Source organism: Oryx dammah, unplaced genomic scaffold (genome assembly GCF_014754425.2).
Source record: "Oryx dammah isolate SB20612 unplaced genomic scaffold, SCBI_Odam_1.1 HiC_scaffold_24, whole genome shotgun sequence".
Classification (NCBI taxonomy): domain Eukaryota; kingdom Metazoa; phylum Chordata; class Mammalia; order Artiodactyla; family Bovidae; genus Oryx; species Oryx dammah.
In genome coordinates this window covers 35,375,094-35,397,489 of record NW_024070208.1, presented here as the reverse complement: position 1 = coordinate 35,397,489, position 22,396 = coordinate 35,375,094, and the positions used below count along the sequence as shown (strand labels likewise).

Sequence of the window (22,396 nt, the reverse complement as noted above, 5' to 3'; positions counted from 1 at the left end):
ATCCCCTGTTCTGTAACTGTTTCCTTAAGGGTGTATTACAGAAATTTTAGTATTTTTGAACGTATACAGAATTTTTTGACACTTCATATGTTGGCAGTGGATATAATTTTCATCTTAATAGAAAGGTAGAATTACCACGCAAGCCTTCAGGTGTTTTATGATAAACCATAAATAACTAGAACCTACTTACCTTAAAAAATTCCTTTTTCTCAACCATCTCATCACCATCTGCATCCAGCATTTTAAATGCAACATGAAACCCAGAATGGGGTTCTGCAAATGAAAAATGAATCATCACATAAACGCTGAAGTATGTGCTGCTAAAGTGAGCACGTCATTACATACATGTTGGTGGAATGCAAGTATCTGAAGATCTACAGTCATCAAACTTGAAACAAGCCACCAGAAACAACACAAGTAAGCACCTAAAGTAAACAACAATCCCTTCTCAGGATGGATGACAATTCCCAAAGGCTGGTACGTGTCCATGGTGCGCTATTCTGCTGCTAAGTGTTCTGCACTTCAAAAGCAAAATCCAATTGAGAACTTCATTTATTTCTTCAGCTCTGCTAGAGGCTTTCCTATGTTCTTATATACCTTGGCTATTTTCACAATGATTGATATTTGTGCCATGTGCTCAGTATTATCTGGCTGTTTGCGACCCTGTGGACTGTAGCCCGCCAGGCTCCTCTGTCCATGGGATTCTAAAGGCAAGTATACTGGAGTGGGTTGCCATTTCCTCCTCCAGGGGATCTTCCTAAGCCAGGATCGAACCCACATCTTGATTACTACTCTTTATTTCCCCTTCTCAGAGGAGGGTTTTGCAAGAACTATTTTGAAATAACTTTAGACTTACAGAAATACTGCAAAGCTGGTCCAGGGAGCTCTAAGGGGCCCTTCACCCAGCTTCCTCTAAAGTTAGCATCTTATGTAACCACAGGATATTTGTGAAAACTAAGAAATTCATGCTGGTGTAGCATTTTTAAACTAAACTACAGACTTTATTTGGACTTCATGTTTTTTCTATTCTAGGATAAAACACAAGAAAGCCTGTTGCATTTAGCTGCTATGTCCCCTTATCTCCTCTGAGCTCAGAAAGTTTCCTAATATTTCCTTGATTTTCATGACCCTGGCAGTCAGAGGAGAGTTACTGGTCAGGGATTCTGCAGAATGTCAGAGGAAGCATGTTTCATATTCCTACAGGAAGGCTGCATCTGACTCTGAGACAGCAGTGGGCAGATAACCTCACAGCAGTGCCACCTTGCAGGCACAGAAACTGCGGCACCAGCGACATCCTTAACGATAGAAAAGTGAATCCAAACCTCCCGCACCAGGAGAGAGGATTCACATGATCGATAAGCAAAACTGGAGCACTTACTGGTGAGAATCGTGAGCAGGAAGAGATACTCAGTGTAGGAGATCAGCCCTGAAAGGGAGAAAACACCAACATCAGATAATCAGCTTTAGATGGTTTAGAAGTAACCAAACACATGCTTCTTGGAGCCTCCACTCGATCAAAACACACACATTTTTACTTTAAACTACCTCTTTCCTACAGTGGAAAGTTTTCTTTTTCTTTTTTTTTTTTTAAATGTATTTATTTTTTATTTTACTTTACAATTCTGTATTGGTTTTGCCATACATTGACATGAATAAGAGAGTCAAATATAGTGAAGTGAAGTTGCATAGTCATGTCCAACTCTTTGCGACTCCGTGGACTGTAGCCCACCAGGCTCTTCCCTCCATGGGATTCTCCAGGCAAGAATACTGGAGTGGGCTGCCATTTCCTTCTCCAGGGGATCTTCCCAACCCAGGGATCAAACCCAGATCTCTCGCACTGCAGGCAGATGCTTTAACCTCTGCACCACCGAGGTGTATAAGTTCACTGTTACTAGGAACGAGGGGAATGGTGGCTGGCCAACAGGTAAATGTGTCCACTGGAGGTTTCATCTGCATATCACTTTGTGTAATTTCTACTTTTACTATTAATAGCATTTCAAGTGAAGCAAATTCACAAATTCAGGAGAATGCCAGAGATTTCAATACACCAGAAGTCAAACTATGTTTTTAAAATGAAGAAACTAATCTCTATAGCCGTAACTTCATTTTCATCTATAGGCTCTCCCTCACCATTTTTCCCTTTCAGTTTCAGCTTAACTGCTGAAGAAACCTGGTCCTTTGTCCTGTAAAGTTTAAGTGTCCAGAAGACTTTGTGAACTGCATCTTTTTGGTGTCATTTCACATGTTCCTCTAACGTCTGTATTCTCGACAAACTGTTATTCAGATCCAGAGCTGAGCTGAGATTCAAGTTTGGCAGAAATTCTTTGGCAGAATTCTATACAGTGCTGTGTACTTTCACCAGGAGGCCAGAAGGCAAATGTTTACAGGAAATACTAAAAGCCACCAAGAGACGCAGACAGTAAGAGTTATACAGGGTTTAAACAAAAGGTGAAGTCGTTTCCAGAGTTGAGATGATGGGAGAGTCACAGAGGAAGTAGTTCTAATGGTGGCCTTTGAACGACGGGTAGACCTGCATGCCCGGGTGGGGGAAGCGGAGGCATGTGCATAGGGGAGATGCAGCTGAAGTGAGCCAGGAGAAGCGAGGGCTTGTCTGCAAGCGTGTGCCTGCCGAAGAGAACCCAGGAAGTGCAGCGGCGGCCGGGTGGCTTGGAGATGAGGAAGGGAGTGGGTTGAGGGTGACAGTCCGGCACATCCTGCTGTGAAGGGGGACTGTCCCCGAGGGCTCCAGAGAGCCACAGCTGACTCGGGTTGAGAGCCGTGCAGAGCAAGGTGGCTGAGGGTCTGACCACTCAGGTGGTCCACTGCTTCAGCTCACAGGCAACTTCAGGTATATATTTTAAATGCTCTCAATGACTTACAGGTTTTTATATCACCAACTTTTCTGACGTTTTTATTCTGAAGCAGGTGTACTTCCCTTTAATAAAAAAGCCCACAGTAAGTCTCTAGGTATTTTTTCCTAAAAACATTCAGTGTTTACATGAATGGAGAATAAATTAAGTGTGTTTTGTCATATCTCATACCTGAGAGAAATGCTCTAATCTTAGTTGAAGGATCAAAGTATTCCATCCCTTGGCAGCCTCAAAAAAAGTGAAGTGTTTTTTTTTTTTTTTCTTTCTGATTTTCAAAGGAATACAGCAATGTGAAAAAACCACCAGACTGATGGACTGAGCTGGGCTTGGTGCCAAAGGGGAACCTCAGCTTTCTTTTCTCGAGACACAGGTATGTGTCCTGTGTTTGGTGGGGAGGGGGCTTTTTGAAAAAGAAACTTCCAGAGTCTTTCTTTGAAATACTGACTTAAATAAAATGCTTGAATAAACACAGTTGAGACAGTGTAAAAATAGCAGCTTACACTCTCAAGACAGATTATAGACAACACAGCTCTCCAACAGCATTCTAGGCAGCTGCCTCTGAAAATGCTTTTAAGGAAAACTGACACTTCTGAATATTTATAGGAGAAACAGTTTAATATATGTTTGTTATACTGAATGGTAAAATAAATGCTGTTAAATGGCAATGTTTCAAAACTGCATGTCAAATAGAAATTTTAAATAATTTACATTAAAAAATTTATTAAAGAATCTTTAAGAGCCACTAGTCTCAAGAGGTGATTAAGTTCTATTAGTTACCATGCTTCTCTACAAACATTTTAAATTTGGAATCATTGAAAAATACGACCTGCTACTGAAAGCAATTTTGAGAACTCTGTTCCCCAAAGAGAAATTACTACGTAATCATAGGAACATATTTGTACCTTACAATATATTTTATCATTTATATTCAGTATATCCCTGATGATGGCATTATGTTAAGAATTCTGCTCAGTTTTAAAATATACATAATAATTATAACTTATAATTTACTTTTTTTTATAATAATGCCTGGAGGTGGACTATTTTCTTACTTCAAAAAACTGTAGTATACTAGCAAAAGTACATTATCTTTTGCTAGTTACAGTATAATAAACATTTTGATAGTTTTTTTAGGTGGTAAAATAGAATATTTTAAATTGCTCCAAATGTAGCTATACATTCTGATTTTCAAATGACTTCATTCGTATCAACAAAGGGGTATATCTGGAAAAAGGTGTATCTGTTGAATCTTTCCTATAAAACGTTCAGTGCTTTTTAAGTTGGAATGTGCATTTCAACTCATGTATTTCAGAGAAAAACAACAACAAAAAAAACTGGTTAAAGTCCTTCTCTCACGACTTTTTCTTGTTCTGTTTCCTGTTAGCTTCTCTAAGAGATGGGAGAGGAGAGGATGAATTCAATCAATATTTAGGAGGCAAAATTAGAAAGATGTCTGTTTGACTGCCTATGAAGGATGGGAAGACAAAGAGAAAGAGCTCAAAGCTGTTTCTAGGTTCCAGTGAGAAGCACTAGTGGCCAGGAGTGAAAGTAGCTCAGTCATGTCCATCTCTTTGTGACCCCCACGGACTGTAGCATGCCAGGCTCCTCTGTCCATGGAATTCTGCAGGCAAGAATGCTGGAGTGGGTGGCCATTCCCTTCTCCAGAGGATATTCCCAATCCAGGGGTTGAAGCCAGGTCTCCTGCACTGCGGGCAGATTCTTTACTGTCTGAGCCACCAGGGAAGGCAACGGTCAACAGAGCCTGGGGTGAGGGCGCTCACTCCTGGAGAAGTGGCAGCACTTGGCGAGGGCAGTTGTTCTCACTAGGCCTTCCCATTCCTTCACGCCATTCCTTACCACCATGCGGCTCTGCTTACCTTCCTGTCGCCAGCCAGTTCTACTCCTTACTGTTGGCTGTTTTTAGGACACCCCCGCGTGGATGGCAGGAAGTGAGGTTTCTGTGCCTCCGGCCACTGCCCAGTGCGCCTCCTCTCCCACTCTGACATGAGTGCTGTCATCCTATTCTACTGTCACCTAGCCTCCCCCACCCTTTAAAGCCCCTCAGCTCCCTCCGCCCAGACGGCTATTCTCACAACACCCCACCCACACCCCACTGCTCTCAGGATAGGCCCAAACTCCCTCCCTCACCTCCGGAGTGGGTCAGGTCCGCTCACTCTGGCTCATGCCCAGCTGCCCTTACAACCACAGCCCACTTGCCAAACAGCCTCTGTCCTCTGCTGATACGCCTGCAGCTGGTCTTTCTTCCCCCTTCCTGACTCAACCCACCACACACCCTGCTTCCACCAAAACGCTGCTGTGGATGCTCCGAAATGTCCCTCCTCAGGAAACGCCTTCGGCTGAGCCCTGATGCACGTGACAGCTGGTCCTCCGCTAAGGACAGTGGCAGGCCCACCCTGCACAGAATGAGAGCTGGTCCTCCGCCAAGAAGGACCACCCCCCAACCCCCGCCCACTCCACAGAACCCCACACACCCAGAGAAGCCTCCAGTCCCTTCATTCAACACAGAGCAAGGCCCCCTTGGCCTCCATCCCCCAGGGCTTCCGGCTCACACCAGACGCCCTTCTCCGTGTTCTGCTTCCAGGATCCGACCCAGCGCTAGACCTGCCCTCACCATCCCCCTAGGACCACAGCCCAGCCTGCTCTCAGGGACGACCCTTCCTGGCTCCGGCTTGGGCAGGTTCTCTGACAAGGCCTCCATATTCTCTCCGAGGCCTTCTTTTCATACTTGAGATGCTCTGCCTCATCCTTCCCCCAAGCTTAATAAAACTGATGTTTAAATACTTTTTCTGTAATTGCTCAAAGAGTTTGTGAAAATTACTTCCAATGTAATGAGTACTTTATTATGATTTTTAAAAATCTATTAAATAACACAGTGTTATAACATCCTCTCTGTAGATTCTCTAATATATATTCTCCAGTTTATAGGTGCAAACCTCATAACTCCTTAATAATGTTAAGTAAAATGCAACTGGAATTTTAACAACAAACCAAAGTTACCTTTATCGCCGAGGTCTCTAAAGAAAGTTGATCCACAACCAGCTTTTTTGATTCCTGCTAGTGCGTCCTCGATATCCTTTAAATACACATATTAAAATCTTTCATAAATTAAATAATTTATAAAAATTAATTTTCTGTCTTAAAAAAAAAAAAGGAGAGATCTCCCCTCCATTGCTTACCTTATCTGTCAGCCTTTTTACAGAACTTTTACCTATAGCAAAGAGGAAATATTATTGAGTGCCCATATATTATAATACCTTGGTAAAACTCAGCTTCCATTAAGAGAGAAAACTGCTTGAAAGACAAAACAAGTTTATAAAAAATATGTCTGGCAATTTTAGCTAAGATCTTTAAACAGAAGTTACAAGCCAGAGAACTCAAAACATGAACACTGCAGTTGTGTGTCAGACTCATCCTCATTGTCACTACGCTCCAGACACATGGGGTCTTCTAACTGCCCCTGACCCATCATAGCTGTCCAAGAGAAATAAATTTGTGCCAAACACAAATTCTTTCCTTACATGATTATTAAAATCTGTCTCCTTTTGCTTTAATTGATTATAAACATATACACACATGTTTCAGAATGCTACCTTTTAAACCTTGAAAAGTTCTTAAGTTCACAGCTCCCCAGTCAGATCTAAAGGCTGCCCAACACGGCTGTTCATTCTAAAGTGATGTTACTGTTAACAGTTTCCTACTAGGTAAGAGATTAAAACTGAGGCTTTTAACCATCTTCTTTAGACTGACCTCATTTTCTCTCATTTACTGTAAATTCTAAAGCATTCACATTGCTTGTTTGGTTGAAACTTTTTCTGAAGACAGCCTCAAGCCATTTTACACATCCAGAACACTGAAAAGTACATTGTTTATTTTATTTCTTCTGTAAGCTATGTGCATGACTAACTTCCCTTTTTGTTCTCAAAATTATCTTATCTATAAAGGTCCTTCAGGACAATTACAAGTGTATGAGAATTCACAAGACAGGTTAAAAAAAATAATACCTTTAGACGTGCCCTTTTGCAGTTTGGGATGCTTACATCTGGATTATAAATCTACTGGGGACAAATTCTATTATCTATTGTTAATAAATTAGATTTTATTTTTGCATTAATAACCAAAAAACACTAGTTGTGAATATGACTATATAAATTTCATAAACACCTATGACCATGTTGGTAAGCTTGCTGCTGCTGCTGCTAAGTTGCTTCAGTCGTGTCCGACTCTCTGCGACCCCATAGATGGCAGCCCACCAGGCTCCCCCGTCCCTGGGATTCTCCAGGCAAGAACACTGGAGTGGGTTGCCATTTCCTTCTCCAATGCACGTAAGTGAAAACTGAAAGTGAAGTCGCTCAGTCGTGTCCGACCCTCAGCAACCCCATGGACTGCAGCCTTCCAGGCTCCTCCGTTCATGGGATTTTCCAGGCAAGAGTAGTGGACTGGGGTGCCATTGCCTTCTCCGGTTGGTAAGCTTAGGAGCCACTATTTTGGAATGATTGTTTGCTGCTGATAAACTAGTAAGTGTTACCCAATGACAACCAGATTTTAATGCTAGGTCTATTATAACATGAGATCATCAAACACACAAAACGCTCCCCGTTATTTCATGTTGACTACAAGTTCTGCTTGGTACTTGTATAGGTATTTGATTATCAAAAATGGAGAAACCATGTACTTAATGAACGTCTCTTGCAAAAATTTTTTCAAAATGGTATCACTAATTAGAAAATGGTAAAGAAATTTGGCTGATAAAAAGTTTGGGGTACATTCTGTAACAAAAAATTCATTTTCAGGTTAAAAAGAAAAGGCAGAGTTCCTAGTAGAACATGTAGTCTCACTTCCTTTCTCTTAAGTCATAAACACTTCTCTGAGTCAGAGAGGGGACTGTGGTGTTTCACACCCAGGATGCTCTCCTGGGGTTTCCTTAGCGCCTCTCACCCAGGCTGCTGGGTTTTACACCCTTTATTTATGGGCTCCTCCAGGAGAGAGACCGGGCATCAGAGTAAGAGATGCAAATGTACCTGAGGGGCATGACCACTCTCCATCTGACAGCAGCAACAACACAGGGACACAGGAGATTCAGTGCAATACAAGGATTCCTTTTCTGGCAGTCCTCTTTCCCCACTTTTTAAAAATGGAGGTAGAGTTCATGCACAATATTAGTCTCAGATATATACCACAGTGATTAATAATTTTCAGAAGATATTGGCTATATTCCCTGTGCTGCACAGTATATGTCCTTATAGCTTATATTATACAGAGCACTTTGGACCTCTTAACCCCCTACCCCCATCCTGCCCCTCCGCGCTGCCCTTGCCCCACTGGTAACCACTAGTGTGTCCTCTGTGCCTCTGAATCTGTTCCTTTTTTGTTATATTGCTTTATCTTTTAGATCTTCATATAAGTGATGACATAACAGTATTTGTCTTTCTCTGATTTATTTCACTAAGCACAATACCCTCCAGGTCCATCAATACTATTGCAAAAGGCAAAAGTTGATCATTTTTTATAGCTGAGTAGTACTTCATTGTATGTATATGCCGTATCTTCATCCTTTCATCTACTAATGGACACTCGGGTTGCTTCCATGTCCTGGCTATTGTAAATAGTGCTGCTACATGTGCACAGGTCTTTTCAAATTAGTTTCTTTCTTCTTTGGATACATGCCCAGGAGGAGTGGGGTTGCTGGATCATATGGCAGTTCTATTTTTATTTTTTTTTTTGAGGAGCCTCTACTGTTTTCCACAGTGTCTGCATCAATTTACATTCCCACCAACAGCATATGAGGGTTCCCTTTCCTTGACAGCATTCGTTATTTATGTTCTTTTTGAGGATGGCCACTCTGATTGGTGGGAGGTGATACCTAATTGTGGTTTTGATTTGCATTTCTGTGATGATGAGCAATGTTGAGCATCTTTCCATATGCCTGTTGGCCATCTGCATGTCTTCTGTGGAAAAATGTCTATTTAGGTCTCCTGTCCCTTTTTCCTTTTTCCTTGAGATTGAGCTGAATGAGCTGTTTATATATTTTTGATATTAACCCCTAATCAGTCATATTATTTGTTAATATTTTCACACACATACGAAATTCATTCTTACTGTTTTCATAGCTATTTCATACATATTCATGTTCTCATATAAAACAACAGCCAAAAAGACAGATTCAGAGGTGAGGCTGTCGTGCTTTGTGGTGCGAGTGTGAAAGGATGGAGAGTCCACGGTGGCTTTTCTGGGCAGGGAGGGATAAATCTTCAAGCACTACAATGGAATTTTGGCTCAAGAAGGAGAATGTTCTAAAAGCCTCCACCTACTCTGGAGATTCCAGCACGTGGTTTTCACTGTTTACAGAGGACTTCTGAAGTTGAAAACCAGGAACAAGCACACCATGTTACAGGCAAACAGCCATTTTAATACTTAAAATAAATAAAACTGCATTACTACATATTAAGTACAGTTACAGGTCAAATAAATCTTTGCCAAAATAAAGTTATTTGATAGCCATAACTATAAAAACATTGCTAATGGTATCTAATTCAACTTCATTTTGCTAGAGATCAGCAGACTCTCGACACATAAAAATCAGACAATAGAGACACTTATATTGTTTCATACTTTTTGCATAAGTACATGGAAGAGCTCTGGCATCAATATCAGGATTGGCGTTAAGAGCTGATTACTCCAACACTTGCTTGAATTCAGTCCCAGCGATGATGGAAATCATTGCATTGCATGCAATTTCACAGAATCTCATACTCAGAATGCTTTTACAAAGGCCATCAGAAGAACAGTAATGTGCTTTGGGCTTAGATTATAAAAAGAGTCATGTTTTAAAGATTTCATTTCATTTATTTCATTTCACACTCATCTCTTCTTTTTAATGATTCCTTTTTACATCATTCAGAGAACAACAATAAGAAAGCTGATGAAAAGCCTAAGAGTGTCTAAAGACTGTAAGGGTGGAGGGAAACTGACCTTCTTGAATATTCTCCCAAGGAGGAGAAATCTGTCTTTAAAGAGAAAACAAAAAACAAAAAACCATGGTCGATGGGCTTTAAAACCTGCTCTTCTCACACTGGAAAGTGCCTCCTTTCCAGTCAGGCTGGGGTTGGGGGTGGTTGTGTGCCAGGGGACAGATGAAAGTTTTGATCCCCTGCAGCTTGACACCTATGGACATGCTTCTTGGGCCCATCTGGGGGACGGGTATGCACGTGTGTCCACAAGAAGGCCTGCAGGGGAGAGCGTGTTTCCGTGGGCGGATGGCATGGTGCTCCATGCTGCCAGGGCAGACAGTGCTCACGGCCCAGTCTCGCCCATGTGCTGACTCTGCTCCACTGCAGGGTGGGGAAGGAAACTTCTCAGTGAGGCCTTGGAAGACCAAAGAGCCATTATTTGGAAAGTGAATTTATCAGAAGCTTTACATATTTAAGACTTCTGCATTGGCTCTTACAAATCAGCTCAATTTTCTGATAGAACTGCACTAGGTGAAAATGTTCTGGTTTAGAACCAACATGAGGAAAGCATACAGAGAGTCACGTTTTTATTATTTTAGTCTCTCCATTTTTTGTACAGTATAATAATTTTTAAATTAATATTTTAAACTGGCAACAAGGATTAGTTTTATATATACATTTTTTTATGCTTTACTGTGACATTTTACATACCACAGAATCCATCTATTGAAACTGTATAGCTCAGTGGTGTTTAGTATATTCAGAGTATATTATATTAGAATATAGTATATTCAGAGTGGTACAACCATCACCACCATCTAATTTCAGAATGTTTTCATCAGGCCCCCAAAAGAATGAAAACTCATCAGCAGTCACTCTTCTGCCCCTACTTCTGGGCAACCACTAACCTACTTCCTGTCTCTGTAGACTTGCCTGTTCTGGACACTTCATACACAGGGAATCATGCAATGTGTGGTCTTTGAGACTGGCCTCTCCCATCCAGCATGAGCTGCTCAAGGTTCACGTGTGCTGCTGTGTGCGTCAGCAGGCAGACCTCGAGGAGTGTGGGCTCAGTGCTCAGCGCCCTTTGCCTCTACTACAAGGACACGACATCTTTCACGGCACTTTCACATTTGTCCTTTAACTATTTCTCAAACTTGCTGATCAAAATGATCACCTGGGAGTGTTTGTTAAAAATATGGGAATATAGGACAGGCAGCCAGATAAGGACAAGAGGGTATTACTGATTCCACGGCCCTATCTCAGACTTTCTGAATCAAAATCATGAGGGGAGACAGGGGAAGGACTTGAAATTTCAGCAAAAGGCTCTCTCTGAATTTACTATCAAGTAAGCTTGGGGAATTCTGTCATCATCTCTGATTAGAGAGAATGAAACAGTACCCAAAATTACAGAGTGGGAAACAACCTCAGAGATGTGGAAACTCAGCCCCAAATCAAATAGCTTCAATAGTGGCAAAGATAAAAAGGATCTTTTTTACCTGCAACAATTTTAAAATTTAATATTCATTTGTAGAATTTAAAAAGTCTTAAGATAAATCCACCAAGACACACACTCACCCAGCAACTCTGGCACATGCACCAAAATAAATTCTATGGTCGCCCTAATTACAGCCCTTTTCAGAGTAAACTGTTAATGCCAATGGGTTAATCTTAATTTGGATTATTTATACCCTTATGTATTTATGTGCAACAAAATCTATGTTGAAGTATAAGTGAAGGCACAAAGTGTACAGAGTCCAGAAAGATAAACACCAGGTAAAAATAAGTTTAGGGGCTAATAAATTTCAGATTGGTGTATTTCTTTCTGTTTATACATGAGGATCATGGGTCACTGGGTTGGCTTTGTGTTTCCTTGTTTTTCTGTTCACCATGATCCACAGGAATGCAATAGAGATTATTCTCCTTCTTATCCACGATGAAAAATGAAGATGAAGTACATCATATGCTTAAAGGATGTTTTATTCAGCCTTCAAAATTACTCAATTCTTGATTTAGTTAAATGTCTTCTGATAGAGCTTAATTGCATTCCAATGAAAAATAAAGTGGAAACATTATAAAAACCTAAGTTGGTTGAATCATAGGCTGCATAAAAACAAGAAGAAAGAAAAAAAAAACATGTAAACTTTAAACTTCATTAGAATAACCTGGACTATGGCTAAAACCAGGTAAAGTAAAACTTGGGGAAATTCTTTTGTTTTTAAACTTTTTATTTTATACTGGGGTATAGCTGATTAAGTGGATTAAGGCTTCCCAGGTGGCTCAGCGGTTAATAATCTGCTTGCTAATGCAAGACATATAGGAGATGTGGGTTCGGTCCCTGGGTTGGGAAGATCCTCTGGAGTAGGAAATGGCAACCCACTCCAGTATTATTGCCTGGAAAATCCCATGGACAAAGGAGTCTGGTGGGCTACAGTCCATAGGGTCGCAAAGAGTCAGACACGACTGAGTATGCATGCACTCAGAGCTGATTAACAATGTTGTGATAGTTTCAGGTGAACAGAGAAGGGACTCAGCCACACATACACATGTATCCATTCTCCTACAAACTCCCCTCCCGTCCAGACTGCCACATAACATTGAGCAGAGTTCCACATGCTATACAGTGCGTCCTTATTGGTTACCCATTTTAAATATGGCAGTGTGTACATGTCCATCCCAAACTCCCTAACTTATCCCTCCCCCACAACCATAAGTTCATTCTCTGTAAGTCTCTTTCTGTTTTGTAAGTTCATTTGTATCATTTCTTTTTAGAGTTCATATATAAAGGATTTCATATGATATAAAGGATTTCATATGATATTCCTGTCTGACTACTTCACTCAGTATGACAATCTCTAGGTCCACCCATGTTGCTGCAGATGGCATGATTTCATTCTTTTTATGGCTGTGTAACAGTCCATCGTCTCTATGTACCACATCTTCTTTATCCGTTCCTCTGCTGAGGGACATTTAGGTTGCTTCCATGTCCTGGCTATAGTAAGCAGTGCTGCAATGAATACTAGGGTGCACGTATCCTTTTGGATCATGTTTTTCTCTGGATATACCCTCAGGAGTGGGATTGCAGTGTCATATGGTAGCTCTAGTTTTAGTTTGTAAAGGTGCCCCCATATTGTACCATAGTGGCTGTACCAATTTACATTCCTACCAATGGTGTAGGGTATTCCCTTCTCTCCACACCCTCTCCAGCATTTATTGTTTGTGGATTTTTTGATGATGGCCTTTCTGGCTGGTGTGAGGTGACACCTTATTGTAGTTCTGATTTGCATTTTTCTAATAATTAGTAATATTGGGCATCTTTTTATGTGCCTTTTGGCCATCTGTATGTCTTCTTTAGAGAAATGTCTATTTAGATCTGCCCATTTTTTGATTGGGTTGTTTTTTTGATATTGAGCTGTTTATATATTTTGGAGATTAATCCCTTGTTGGCTGCATTGTTTGCAAATATTTTCTCCCATTCTGTATGTTGTCTTTTTGTTCTGTTCATGGTTCACGGTGTGTTCACACATACAACACAGATTCAAGAAGCTCACAGAATACCAAGCAGGATGAATACAAAAATAAACTTAAAATAGAAAATGTAAAACTGACACTATGAAACTCCTAGAGGAAAATACAGGTGACAGAGCACTTTCTGACATAAATCACAGCAATATCTTTTTGGATTTGAATCCTAGAGTAATGAAAATAAAAATGGGACATAATCAAACTTAATAGCTTTTGCACAAAAAAGGAAATCATGAAAAATCCAGGAGAGGATTTTTTTAGCTCTTCTCTGTGAGGATTGCTGGGGCCCCTCATGGCTGGATTTTCACAAATTTCTATCTTTCATGGTAGCCCATGCTCAGATTCTAGCAACTCTTTAAATATTCCTGTCAGATGCTGGCTCTGACAGGCAGCATCCACCCTGGGTGGGCTCTGCATCTCTGCGTCTGTCTTCTTCAGTGTTCAAGTGTGTGTGCCCTATGGTCTCAGTTCTCTTGTGGACTTAAGAACAGCTGTTGATTTTCTATCTTTCAGCTTCCTTTTTGCTGTGAGAACAGGAAATGATGACATCCACGCTCTTTACCTGTTGAAGAGGTTAAACTACTTTTTAAAAGAAAATTTCGTATCTCTCCAATTACTTACTTAGGAGTGAACTTATTGCATCCATGTAAGTATTAATAAATGTTGCAAAGGTTTCTGATACATACTGTCAAGCTTTCTCCAAAGAAGTTTGAGTCGGGAGTCCGGGGTGGGGTGCTCACACACACACAACACACCCATGTCCACGCAGATCCCAGCAGGAAGAAGAAACACTTTCTCCTGGCCAGGCAATGAAAAGCCATGGCACTTCAAACCCCCACTTTCCTCCAGCGGACTGTTTATTTATATTTTTGGCTGTGCTGCATCTTCGTTGAGACAGGCGGGCTTAGTTGGCCCGACACATATGGAATCCTAGTTCCTGGACCAGAGACTGAATCTCTGTCCCGTGTGCTAGAAGGCGCATTCTTAACCACTGGACCACCAGGGAGTTCCCTGGACTCCTTACTGATAACAGGCCCCCAGCGCTGTCCTTTCTCTTCTCGAAGACAGTTTCCCCAGAGCTGTCCTCTCTTCCGTAAGACAGTTTCTCTCCTTCACTTTAGGTTGCTTGAGATTTATCACTGATGCATGTCCCAAACTGCAATTCTCTGCTCCTCCCAAATAAACTGTTCTGCAGGTAACATAACTGGCTTTTTTTTTTTTAAATTAATTTAGATGAATAGAAGCTTACCAAAATAATTTAAATACACTGTTACCACACTATTTTCCTTCTGGTAAGCCTTCACTTCACTCTCCCTCACAGGTTCAAGATGAACCCCTATCCCCACCAGAAACACATGTCTGTGGCTGGTGAAGAGGGTCACCAGAATCTCTACATCTGGCCCTGTTTCTCATTTGACCTCTCACTTCTCCCCAGCACCATGCTCTGGTCTAGCTATAGGTGAACGCACTGTCCCAAGAACAGGCCGTGACCATGCACTTGTTCAGGTCATCCCTCAATACCAACAATGCCTTCCCAGATCCTCTCAGTCTCCCAATTCGACCGACGCGTCTCGCAGCTCACCCTGCCCTGACCCACTCCGCCTGTTCCATGTGCAGCTACCCACAGGGCAACACTGTGGATGGTGTCCACTCTGCAAGGTGTCAGGAAGCCAAGAACTTTCCACAGAACACTTTGGCAATACGGGGGACAGAGGGGGCGTCATGTCTACTCTCTGTGATGTTTAGATAAATGAAAATAAGGATTTCTGACAATTTGGGATAGCTGAGAGTTGAGTTTATGAAATAAAATTATTTAATTATAGCTTTTGGACTTTTGCTTCTTAATTCTATTTTTTCAGGATTTTTTTGCATCATGACTCCATTATATGACCCTCCTAATTGCTTTAGCCTAGTTTTTTTTTTTTGCCCCCAAAAGAAAATGTTTTATTGATTTAAAACCTAACATCCTGAAAGAATTAGTTATCCTATTAATAATTTATTTAGTGACATTTAAAATCTTACTTTTTTCTCTCTTTAGAAAAATCCATGAACAAGCAACTATTTCTTAGATAAATAAATAAATAAGTTTAGTACTACAAGGGAGGAAAAGTCTAAATAATTAAGCACACGCATGGTACAAAGAATGATGACAATTAAAATGAAGAAAAAGTTGTTACCAATTCTGAAAACCAGAGGTTTCTCAGCTCTAATATTTGATTCCTTAACTTCAAAAACCAAACCACTTACGCTGGATGTGGTCGAACATGACAGAGAAGAGGAAGTCCCGGGGTGTCATGTAGTACTCCCCACCATACTCCAAGGATGAGAACTGCATGAAGCGCTGTTTACGAGGAGACGGCTTCCCTGTAATCTCTCCAGGGTTCACACTTCTCTGAAAGAAAAAGAAATCGCAATTTTAGGTTTTTTTTCCCAGCACTATTCCCCAGCTTAGCTACTTCTGGAATAAATGACCTGGGTTCGATTCCTGGGTTGGGAAGATCCCCTGGAGAAGGGAACAGTTACCCACTCCAGTATTCTCGCCTGGAGAATTCCATGGAAAGAGGAGCCTGGCGGGCTACAGTCTAGGAAGTCGCAAAGAGTTGGGCACGAACAATCTTTAAAGAGCCAGAATAATCTTTAAAGAGTAATTTTAGTGTTTAGGTCTCACAACCTTCAAACTTTGAAGTCATTTACTGAAGAGAGATTTACTGGATCACTGGAGACAGAGCAGAGATGTAGTGAACCCGAGGAAACCCATCGCCCAAAACAGGAGAGCAACAAAGGACAAATGCAAGAAATTCTGTGAGGCAGTAAGATGCACCATGAAGAGACAGAGCCGGATAGGGAAGTAGTAAAGAGAATACGTCACACAGGACGGACAGGGAAAGACGACATTCAGGAGATGAAGTGAGGCAGCTTGGGAGTCAGGCGCTCCGTGGAGGGTGCACTCTGCAGGCAGGAGGTGAAAAAGGAACAAAGACCCAAGGTGGGAGCAGGAGTGGTGTGCTCCAGGACCACATGGCGGAGGAGAGGCTCAGAGAGACAGGAAGGCAGCAGATCACGCGAAGACAAAGCACAGCCTGTATGATAAGGGGCCCTGCTTCAGGAGTGTATTCACACAATGTGTGGAAAGTGCTGCAAGAACAGAAACGGGTAAAATACTGTCACTGGAAGAGTCAGTATCTTAGGCCACAGAGACAATATGGAGACAGCTACTGCTAACCTGCCACTGAGCACTTGCTGTGTGCTTCACGCTGAACTATTAAATATTCTCCATGAATTATATTTGACCCTCACAGTTACTGAATAGTAGACACACAGTAGATATGAAAATTGTGGACAAAATGGTAGAGGTAAGTAAAACCAGGTGTCCAACTCAACAGTGTTTCCATCTCTTCAGCACCACACTACCCTCCTAGCCACACGGGGCCCCCCAGGCAGATTGGAAGAGGATGACAACCAGCGAGCACAGTGCAGATGCCAAGGTCAAAACAGTAACCCTGTCTCAGATGTGTTGTCTGTGAACTGCGATAGCACACGGCCATAGGGATGCTTCCAAAAGGCAGCATGCTAACCTGGACCACAGTGTCTTCCCAGACATATCACTTCCTCTTCACGCTCACACACAAGTCATGCTCACTGAGTGCTGACTGCAACTAGAACAGAAAAAACAGCGATTCGCTTGAACCTCCACAGATTCAAAGCCATAAACAGCTCCTCGTGGCTGAGCTCAGTCCTCTGACCAGTATTAATTCTCTCCCTACAACGTGACAACTGGTTTCCTTGAGCAGCTAGTTTTATGCTTCTTTAGGGCTTCTCTGGTAGCTCAGCTGGTAAAGAATCCACCTGCAATGCAGGAGACCCTGGTTCGATTCCTGGGTCAGGAAGTTCCCCTGGAGAAGGACAGGCTACCTACTCCAGCATTCTTGGGCTTCCCTGGTGGCTCAGATGGTAAAGAATTTGCCTGCAATGTGGGAGACCTGGGTTCGATTCCTGGGTTGGGAAGATCCCCTGGAGGAGGGCATAGCAACCCATTCCAATATTCTTGCCTAGAGAATCTCCATGGATAGAGAAGTCCTGTGGGCTAAGGTCTATGGAGTAGCAGAGTCAGACGCAACTGAGCGACTAAGCACAGCATGGTGGTGCCTGCCAGAAGACAGGACACTCAGTAACACTGCATGATAGTGCCCTGGCTCCGTGAGAACTTGCCTGTTCATCTTTCCTTTCCTTCCCCCTGAAATTACTACTATCAAAATACCTCAAGAGGCGTGTCTTAATCACATAAGTCCATACTCTTAGTCATCAGAAAATTGGATTTCATTCATACTTTATAGGTGAGGCAGACACGTTATCATTTGATATATTATCAAGTGGATAGTGAGTATTTGTAGGAAACTGGTAGGCAACAAGAGAAACACTAATTCCTACTAGAGTGATTCACAGAGTGTCTACAGATGGGACACAGAAGGGAGGGTGGGCAAGAGTCTTGTCAGTAGACACCACAGCACTGGTGAAGTCTGAGACATGAGAGACAACACAGCATACTGAAGAGCTGAAGTTATATTTATTTACCTTTATATTGTTAATATACAGTCTACTAAGAGAATTTTAAAAAATGTGTCAGAAATATATATATGTATTTCCAAATCTTTAAATAAATGCCAGCTCTTTTATACTATCTAACACCTAAGTTGTTCATAATGAGTTTAAAAAAACACCTTTTACCAACAACTTAGTCCTTTTTCTTGCTGTTGTTCAGGTGCCAAGTCGTGTCTGACTCTTTATGACCCCATGGACTGCAGAATGCCAAGCCTCCCTGTCCCTCACCATCTCCTGCAGTTTGCTCAAGTTCATGTTCATTGAATTGGTGATGCCATCCAACCATCTCATTCTCTCGTCACCTTCTCCTCCTGCCTTCAATCTTTCCCAGCATCAGGGTCTTTTCGTGAGTTGGCTCTTTGCATCAGCTGGCCAGAGTACTGGAGCTTTGGCTTCAGCATCAGTCCTTCCAGTGAATATGCAGGGCTGATTTCCTTTAGGACTGACTGGTAATCCTTTTTACATAAACAAATCCTTCTTTCCAAACGCCAGCCAACTGAAGGGGCTAATTACTCGTTTATCCTTCTCCTCTAGTAGTCTCATAACAGGATGGATGGTTATGTTTCTGCTGGCTTTCATGCCATCCTGTACCCTGTAGCAAACTTAACCATGAAACCCTGTCACTTGCTGCAGTCACTACAGGCCTGTCACTGGACTTCCTCCCATCCTGCGGCAGCAGAGGCGGGCATGGTTGGGAAAGGAAAACACTCTGTCCATAACCACACTGACCAAAATGCCAGCAACCCTGTCTGAGGGTATTTCTCTAAAGGGCAGGTACCCCAATGGGGGACAGAGGGAAATCCACAGGCCACCCCAGGGGGTGGGGTAAGCCCCAGCACGACAGGAAGGCAGGGTGCCCAGAGGAGAGCTGGACATGGCCCTGCTTCTCCTCCAATCCTTTGGGCCGCTAACTGACCCACAGTAGGAAACTACAATAAAAATCAAATTTGGAAAGAAAGCAGGGGAAAATCAGAGAAAACAAAAAATGATGGACTTTAAAACACTGGAGAGTGAAGATGAAGATGACAGACACCTGAAGGGAGCCGCCCAGCTCTTAACAAAGAAAAGCGCACAGGAGAAAAATGGTGGAATGAAACTAAAAATTTTTTAAAGCAGTAAAGACTAGAATCAACACTGCAGAAAATATACAAACTAACAATGGGGGGAAAATCACAAAGAAGGCAGGAGAAAAGCAGAGGAAAGAATTAGGGAAAAGAACATCCAGGGCTCAACATGAAAACGCTGTGCTTCAAGGAGAAAACGAACAAATTGGGCGCCTACTTCAAAACCAGACTGGAAACCTCACGCAAACCAGCGGATTTAGAATTTAGGATGCTATCTGCCATGGCCTGCATGAGGACTGCACGGGAGACTGGTCACTTCTAGATCTTTCGGGAAACCTAAATAAAGCTAGAACCAGGATGCCCTTATTGCTGGGATGAACCTCTTAAAAGCTGTTCTCAGAGAAGGTAACACACAAAGTGACACTGTGAAGGATTAGGCAAGACGCACTCCTGCAGTAATTCTTGAAGACACACATCAAGCTTGTGGATGTACTCTGCGAGGAAAAGAAAGGTAGAAACATGGTCAAGCTACTCAACCCAAGAGGCTGAAGAGAATTTTTCTGCCCATCTTCACCCTCAACTAATTTACTGCAGTTTCAGACTACTACTCCAGTAGCTCGGACTAAATGGTACCAATCCTGACATTTATCTGAATGAAATTTCCTAAACACCAGGAGTCAACCCTGTTGGCCAACGCAGACTGTTGACACATAAATAACAGAGAGCCTGGCAGGCGGTGGTCTCTTGGGAAGACAAGAGTGAGTGGAATGTGCTGTGGAGATCAAAGTGCAGCCCTCCAGATCCACTGGGCCAGGCTGGAGAGCGACAGAGCCAGGGTGCACTTCAGCCTGCATCAGAAGCCAAGTGTGTGGGGAGGGCGGGGTGGAGAAGCAGGGGTGGGGCCAGCCTCAGCCCAAGAGTGCCGTCCACATGGTTCTGGTTAAACGTAAAACGCTCCATGGCTTTCAAGGATTACTTGTAATGCAGTAAAAAATGTGACAAAGGAATTAAGAGCAATGAGTGATGTGGACTGGATAAAAGAGATCTTTGAAAGCTGATGACTTCTGTTAAAACATTTCACGAGTTTATTGCCTTTAAAGCAACAGGTGCTTCAGCATTCTGTCTCTACTTTTTATCCATGAAGTGACAAATTGGAAAGAGTGCTCTGTTCTTTGTTGAACATTCTTTGGTTTTGGCATTTCTCAGGAAGAAGGTGGGAAAAGAACAGGCCTTCTTTACAATGCTTTCAATATGTCCAATATATACACACTGCATCAGACCTAAAACCCATTCATTTGGGGGTCTTTATTTTGGAATTTGCAATAATCTGGATAAAATGTAACTGTTTTGCTGTCTTTGAACTTTCTGCAGTATAATTAAAGAATATCTTTTCTTCTTAGAGAAAACTTTACAACTGGAAACTTTCAGTCATTAGAACTTTTCCATTTCGTTCTGAATCAGGGAGATTTTATTGTACATGAAACAAAATACTACTGGACTAAATTAAAAATACTCACTATGTAAGCTATCCTTCACGATAAATTCTACAAAATAACAGAGTATTAGTGAGGGAGATGACGGTCATTCCTGGCAAACTTGCAAGCTCTGGGAACTATTCTCTGTGGGCTCTGGATATTGTTTTCTCTGTGTGTTTAGTTGTGTCTGACCATTTGAGACCTCATGGACTGTAACCCACCAGGCTCCTCTGTCCATGTGATTTCCCAGTCAAGAATACTGGAGTGGGTTTCCATTTCCTACTCCAGGGGACCTTCCCGATTCAGGGATCGAATCTGTCTCCTGCACTGTCATTCAGATTCTTTACTGCTGAGTCATCTGGGAAGCCCACTGTTTCCTCTAGTGATGGCCTAGTCTAGACTTTTTTCTGGAGATGAGAAGAAAGCTAGTGTGGCTTTTCCTAGATGAGCACAGTGAAATGAAACGACATATGCCTAAATAAATGAATTAAAAAATATCTCCTAGGATCGCAGTCTGTCTGAAGAGGAAGGCCCACTGTCAGGATGCTGAGGAGTAAAGAAGGAAGCGCAGGGACTTCCCTCCTGGTCCAGTGGCTAAGACTAGCACTCCAAATGCAAGGGACACGGGTTCAATCATCCCAGTCAGGGAACTAGATGCCACAAACCACAACTAAGCGTTCACAGACTGCAACTAAAACCTGACTCAGCCAAATAAACAAACAATAATAATAAAAATCCTAGTACCTTCTCTCTCCTGATGAGATCACCGAGCAGAAAAGCATGTTCCCTTCCTCTATAACTGCTTTTCAAGAAGCACATCATTTTTGTCTATGTTCTAAACAAAACGTGTAAAGCAGGTTTCAAGGGATTAATATACACCTTCCTCAGCGTCACTCAGTACAGCCATGACGTGACACTCCTGAGAAATGACAGCACTGCTTCAGCTCACTGCCCCACTCACGAGGGAAACACTCTTCCTACAAACCTCCAACACCAACTTAGTATCACACATCTCCTATGACCAAGCAATGTATAAAGTGACACATGAACAATCAGCCCCTTAGAGCAAGAGAGTTCCAGAAAAACATCTATTTCTGCTTGATTGACTATGCCAAAGCCTTTGACTCTGTGGATCACAATAAACTGTGGAAAATTCTGAAAGAGATGGGAATACCAGACCACCTGACCTGCCTCTTGAGAAATCTGTATGTAGCTCAGGAAGCAACAGTTCGAACTGGACATGGAACAACAGACTGGTTCCAAATAGGAAAAGGAGTAGGTCAAGGCTGTAAACTGTCACCCTGCTTATTTAACTTATATGCAGAGTACATCACGAGAAACGCTGGACTGGAAGAAACACAAGCTGGAATCAAGATTGCCGGGAGAAATCTCAACAACCTCAGATATGCAGATGACACCCTTATGGCAGAAAGTGAAGAGGAACTCAAAAGCCTCTTGATGAAAGTGAAAGAGGAGAGTGAAAAAGTTGGCTTAAAGCTCAACATTCAGAAAACGAAGATCATGGCATCCGGTCCCATCACTTCATGGGAAATAGATGGGAAAACAGTGGAAACAGTGTCAGACTTTATTTTTCTGGGCTCCAAAATCACTGCAGATGGTGATTGCAGCCATAAAATTAAAAGACGCTTACTCCTTGGAAGAAAAGTTATGACCAACCTAGACAGTATATTCAAAAGCAGAGACATTACTTTGCCGACTAAGGTCCGTCTAGTCAAGGCTATGGTTTTTCCTGTGGTCATATATGGATGTGAAAGTTGGACTGTGAAGAAGGCTGGGCACTGAAGAATTGATGCTTTTGAACTGTGGTGTTGGAGAAGACTCTTGAGAGTCCCTTGAACTGCAAGGAGATCCAACCAGTCCATTCTGAAGATCAA

At 42.2% G+C, this 22,396-nt stretch overlaps 1 protein-coding gene across 1 annotated transcript in view; it reads right to left on the bottom strand.

Moving 5' to 3' along the window:
• MICU2 (mitochondrial calcium uptake 2) overlaps positions 1-22,396 on the bottom strand; it is a 53,611-nt gene that overhangs the window by 14,145 nt on the left and 17,070 nt on the right. The window contains exons 2-6 of the mRNA XM_040266792.1: positions 15,611-15,755; positions 6,068-6,099; positions 5,889-5,964; positions 1,379-1,426; positions 191-273 (exon numbers count right to left, since the gene is read on the bottom strand). Coding sequence (XP_040122726.1) covers positions 191-273; positions 1,379-1,426; positions 5,889-5,964; positions 6,068-6,099; positions 15,611-15,755 — 384 coding nt within the window. The remainder of the gene's footprint in view (positions 1-190; positions 274-1,378; positions 1,427-5,888; positions 5,965-6,067; positions 6,100-15,610; positions 15,756-22,396) is intronic.